Source organism: Barbus barbus (assembly GCF_936440315.1).
Source record: "Barbus barbus genome assembly, chromosome: 19".
NCBI lineage: Eukaryota > Metazoa > Chordata > Actinopteri > Cypriniformes > Cyprinidae > Barbus > Barbus barbus.
In genome coordinates this window covers 6,434,208-6,439,207 of record NC_136747.1, presented here as the reverse complement: position 1 = coordinate 6,439,207, position 5,000 = coordinate 6,434,208, and the positions used below count along the sequence as shown (strand labels likewise).

At 35.2% G+C, this 5,000-nt stretch overlaps 3 protein-coding genes across 3 annotated transcripts in view; 2 read left to right on the top strand and 1 right to left on the bottom strand.

Moving 5' to 3' along the window:
• parp10 (poly(ADP-ribose) polymerase family member 10) overlaps nt 1-553 on the bottom strand; it is a 14,236-nt gene extending 13,683 nt beyond the window's left edge. Inside the window, exons 1-2 of the mRNA XM_079441906.1 lie at nt 432-553; nt 168-224 (exon numbers count right to left, since the gene is read on the bottom strand). The gene's annotated coding sequence lies outside the window, so the exon portion shown is untranslated. The remainder of the gene's footprint in view (nt 1-167; nt 225-431) is intronic.
• A 70-nt stretch (nt 554-623) lies between these two features.
• polr2k (RNA polymerase II, I and III subunit K) lies at nt 624-2,243 on the top strand. The gene is made up of 4 exons (XM_079441505.1): nt 624-686; nt 886-949; nt 1,058-1,150; nt 1,811-2,243. The coding sequence occupies exons 2-4, from the start codon at nt 889-891 to the stop codon at nt 1,831-1,833; spliced, it is 177 nt and encodes a 58-aa protein (XP_079297631.1). The 5' UTR covers nt 624-686; nt 886-888; the 3' UTR covers nt 1,834-2,243.
• A 1,478-nt stretch (nt 2,244-3,721) lies between these two features.
• The window catches only part of spag1a (sperm associated antigen 1a), a 17,830-nt gene continuing 16,551 nt past the window's right edge, over nt 3,722-5,000 (top strand). Inside the window, exon 1 of the mRNA XM_079442129.1 lies at nt 3,722-4,178. Within this exon, the coding sequence (XP_079298255.1) occupies nt 3,815-4,178 (364 nt within the window). The 5' untranslated portion in view covers nt 3,722-3,814. The remainder of the gene's footprint in view (nt 4,179-5,000) is intronic.

Sequence of the window (5,000 nt, the reverse complement as noted above, 5' to 3'; positions counted from 1 at the left end):
ATATAATAAAGAGAAACTGAAAGGGTGAGGCTGGATCATAACTGACAGTAACGCATTAATATTCATAATGTGAAGAAGAGAATATAAACTGTGCACGATCATGTTTGAACAGTACTTACATAATAACAGCAGAACACAATATTGAGAGTTAAGTTGAGCAGGTTTACCTTAAACATGAACATTGACTGGCGCGCGCCGCCGCTGCTGTGACTCAATACTTCCGGCTTTGAGGAGGTCAACAACACAGAAAAACATTACAGGGATACAAACAAAAATAATATATTAATTAAATGTTTATAACACTATTGTACAAATAATTAATAATAATAATAATACGTAACGCCATTTTTAATTGCAGTACTAAAGACGTATTACCAACAGCCACATTTTCAAACATTTAAATTAATTAAATATACTTCTATATTACGCACGGTTGCTGATAAATATACGCTTAACGACGTCGTCGCGATTTCAGAAGTTTTTCGCCATGATCTGAATAAAACACAAGGAAGTAAAAGTCCCCTGCGTGAAATTATAAGCCCCGCCCACCAGTGTTTTAAAGGCGTTCGATTCCTGTCAATCATTCGTTTCACCCAATAGCAGCGTTTGTTACTGTGATGTCTATTTGTAAGTATTGCGCATGCGTGGATGCCGACAGCGTTTTATAGCAAACTCACGCGTGAAAGGTAATGTGTTGAATGTTTCATTGCTAATAAATTAAATTAAAAATAATATTGGGCGGTTTTGTGTCTAATATGAATATGAGGAATAATGCGTAGTTGTAATGATAAATCTCATATGGGTTCTTAGCGTAACGTCTAGCTCATGTAACTATATATATAGTAATTTAAGAATATGTTTAATCATTATAATAAATAATTTCAGGCCATGGATTCTCAGAAAGACATTCAGCCTCCTAAACAGCAGCCGATGATCTATATTTGTGGAGGTAATTACAGCTTTATGTCATGTGTTTCATGTATTAGTCATTGATAATCATGTTTTTGTATAACTGTGCAAACAAGATCCCATAATGCAGTCTGTCCCTGTGTTTCAGAGTGTCATACAGAAAATGAGATCAAGGCCAGAGACCCCATCAGATGCAGAGAGTGCGGCTACAGAATCATGTACAAGAAGAGGACCAAAAGATGTATCCTTTCTCAGTAAATAATGCTTCCTGGTTAAAAGAAAAGACCCTCATGTTGTTCCAAACCATAACCCACATCGTATGCTACGCATTACATTGTTTTCCATGTAACATTATGAAAAAGCGCTTGTAATCTGCTCTTTTCCATGCAGTGACCACATCTGTAAAGCTCTAAAAAACAACAACATAGAAGTCCATCTGACTCATGTGCTATTTTCCAAGTCGCTTGAAGTTATATTAAGACTTTATTGTGAAAAACAGACCATTTCAATTCATTCATCATTGTTCTTTCATTCATTCAATTCAAAAAGTAGGTTTCCTATTATGCCGTTTGATCACTAAATGTCTAATCAATGGCAATTGCTGTTAATAATGTCAAATATAGCGTGGTTTTTGGTGTGTGAAGAACAGAAATATGTGGACATATGAAATATGATTTCATAGAGCATATGGTGGTGAATAAATTATGATATTTTTTGCGGTGAACTACTATTTTGATTCTTCCAATAATTATTCCATATATATATATATATATATATATATATATATATATATATATATATATGCGCCATACTAATTATAGTTATGTTTACATTTTAATCTGATTTTATTAATTTTTATTTTTCTGTGTTCATTATATTTTCCCTTAACTCCTGTTTCCAGTGGTTGTTTTTGATGCCCGATGAGCTGAATCTGCTGTTTTCCTGTTAGAATTAGCTTTTTTATCTGTGTAAATGCATGTATACAATGTGAATAGGCAGTAATGGAGCTAAATTGAGTCAAATACAATTTACAAAAAAATTCTTGAGTGGATGTTTTCTATATTTGCAGTTTAACTTTTTTTTTTTGGTGTAAACCCTGCTCAAATCAAGTAGTTTGTTGTTCTTGAAGTTTAGGATGTTTTCCATTAGAAATTGAGATATTATCAGCCATCATTAAGGTGCGGTTACATTACCGAAATGTCACAAGCAAAATAGATGGGTCTATTTTACGTGACCAACTTGTGAACCTGTTGTGAAATCTGCGTGGGGAATTTTTTCACCAAATCACATGAATTCCTGTTGAAAAGCAAATGTAAATTAAAGAATGTAATAATATTTGGTGTCATTGTAGTGTTTTATAGTAGATTCCACAAGTTTGTGCGAAACCTGATGATCATGTGATCCAGCATGATTTGTGGGAGAAAAAAAAATCTTGTGCTTTAATAGATGCAAAAACTGCACAACGAATCTGACAATCTGTACAAATCAATTCAGATGATCAGAATCACAACTTTGCTAACATTTGGACAGATTCATAATCCTAAACCTTTATATGTTCTCTGAGTGTCTGGGAAACGTTTAGGCCTACTACACTCTTAAAAATGAAGGTTCTTTATTGGCATCAATGGTTCTATGAAGAACCTTAAACATCCATGGAACCTTTCAAATGCAGTAAAGGTTCTTTATAGTCAAAAAAGGTTCTTTAGATTTTTTAAATCTTCTTTTAGGAACTGTTCACTGAAAGGTTCTTTGGGGAACCAAAAATAGTTTTTCTATGGCATCACTGCAAAAACACCCTTTGGAACCTTTGTTTTTAAGAGTGTAGCCTGCAAAATTTGTTACTGTAACCAAAATTGAAATGGCTAAACAGAATAACTGTTGTTATAAGCACAAAATCAATTTTCTTTTTCTTTCAATGAACAGTTACACTAGTGGTCAAACATTTTAAATAAGTCTCTTATGCTTGTCGAGGCTGTATTTACATGATGAAAAATACAGTAAAAAAACAGTAGTATTGTGAAATATTTTTACAATTCAAAATAACCCTTTGTTATTGTAATATATTTTAAAAAGCAATTTATTCCTGTGATGTAAAGCTGAATTTTCAGCATCATTACTCCAGTTTTTTTTATTATTATTCAGCAAGGATGCATTAAAATTGAGCGAGACAGTAAAGACATTTATAAAGTTGCTAAATATTTATTTCAAATAAGTGCTTTTAAATTTTCTATTCACCAAAGTATCCTGAAATAAATCTAATCAAAAAATATCGAGCAGCAAAATGATTGATTTTTCAACATATTTTCATGATTTCTGAAGGATCATGTGACACTGAAGACTGGAGTAACGGTGCTGGAAATTCAGCTTTGCTCAAAATATATTAAAACAGAATTTGTGATAATATTTCTCAATATTACTGTTTTTACTGTATTTTTGATCAAATAAATGCAGCCTAGGTGAGCATACAAAACTTCTTTCTTCCAGAACTCTCAAAAATTCTAATTATTCCAAACTTTAGTCCGGTAGTGCATGAGCTTTATTTTGACAGCCCAGAAATGACATTATAAAGTCTTTCAGAAGCCATAACACGAACAGTAAACTTCAAGAGCGCAGAGATCCTGAGCAGTGTCAGCTGAAGGGCTCTGCAGCTGATTTTCTGCACGATGAAATCCAGCAGGGCCGTTTGAACTCCCCTAGCTGCTGTTTCACAGAAAACCTCCCCCACTCTGCAGCATCTCCGCAGCCCCTCCCCTCGTGTGATGTCACAGTACACCCCGCAGGAGGCGTGTCCTCCCGCTTGTGGCTCAGCCTCAGTCTGCGCAGGGAACAGGAAGAGAGCTAGAGAGTGTATGAGTGTGTGTGAGGACGAGAGCTAGCTGTACTGTGGTAGGGACTGAGGGCAGCCATGGGGAATTCACAGAAGAAGGCCCCCGGTCACGGAGAGGGAGGGGGCCCCCACTCTCAACCTGGGACCCCGGGGCACAAGAGGAGCCATGGAAACAACACAGCCAACTCAAAGGAAGTCCAAGGGAAGAGCCCAGCAGTGAATGGCACCCTTCTACCCGGCAAGAGCCAGGATGAGCCTCAGGGCTCTGGTCCGGCGCACAGTGGCACTGCCGGGGAGAGCTGTAATCTGGACGCCCCGTGTGGGGCCCTTCCTCCTCCACTAGCCAGGCTCAAAAACGAGGGCAATATGTTGTTCAAAAATGGACAGTTTGGGGACGCGCTGGAGAAATACACACAGGCCATCGACGGATGTATAGAAGCTGGTAGAGTACAAATATTCTGTTTTAGTACTTGCTGTCAGAATCAGACATGACATTTGTGTTAAAAGAGCAGATATAACAGTCTTTGGTCTTACCAAGATTGAACATTTTTCATTGTTTTAGCACACTGACATAGAACTACTGCTTTTTAATGATTTTGGTGGGATACTAGAATTTTGTTTTTAATTATCTTGAAATTATATATGATACATGTGCATTAAAATAGTATATTTGACAGATTTTGGGTGGCAACGTGGTATTTTATAGTATCTATTTTCCTACTCTTTATAGTATACTGACTTAAAAATACTTATTTTTTTATTTATTTATTTTTTAAGTAATGATTCTGGCTGGGTACAAGTATTTTGTGTTAAAGTAACTTTTTATTTAACAGATTTATTTTATTTAAAATTTAACAGATTTTGGTGTCACCAAGATGGTATTTTTGGTCAGGTTTTGCACGGCTATGGTTGTTTTTATAATACACTTAAAAGCAGTTAGTTTTTAAATATTCTGGTGGGGTAAAGTGTTTTGTTTAAGTATATTAATAATATATTTAACAGATTTTGGTTTCAGCAAAATGCCATTTTTGGCAAGGTGACAATATTTTGATACTTTTATAGTATGATTTTTCAAATTAAGCACCATATTTCAATGACTCTGGTGGGGTATAAGTATTTATTGTGAAATATTATATATTATATGTGTGCATTAATAGTTTTGGTGACCTATACTGACTTAAAAGTACTGGGTGTTCCAAATAAACCAGCACATTTAAATGAATCATGCTGTATTGTGGACTACGAAAGCATCTATTGCGCAAAC

Bases quoted from the DNA above. Each gene is read 5' to 3' on its own strand.
- polr2k (XM_079441505.1), top strand. From the start codon at position 889: ATGGATTCTCAGAAAGACATTCAGCCTCCTAAACAGCAGCCGATGATC. The intron at 950-1,057 runs GTAATTACAGCT...CCTGTGTTTCAG, and splicing joins GATGATCTATATTTGTGGAG to AGTGTCATACAGAAAATGAG. The intron at 1,151-1,810 runs GTATCCTTTCTC...TCCTGTTTCCAG, and splicing joins CAAGAAGAGGACCAAAAGAT to TGGTTGTTTTTGATGCCCGA.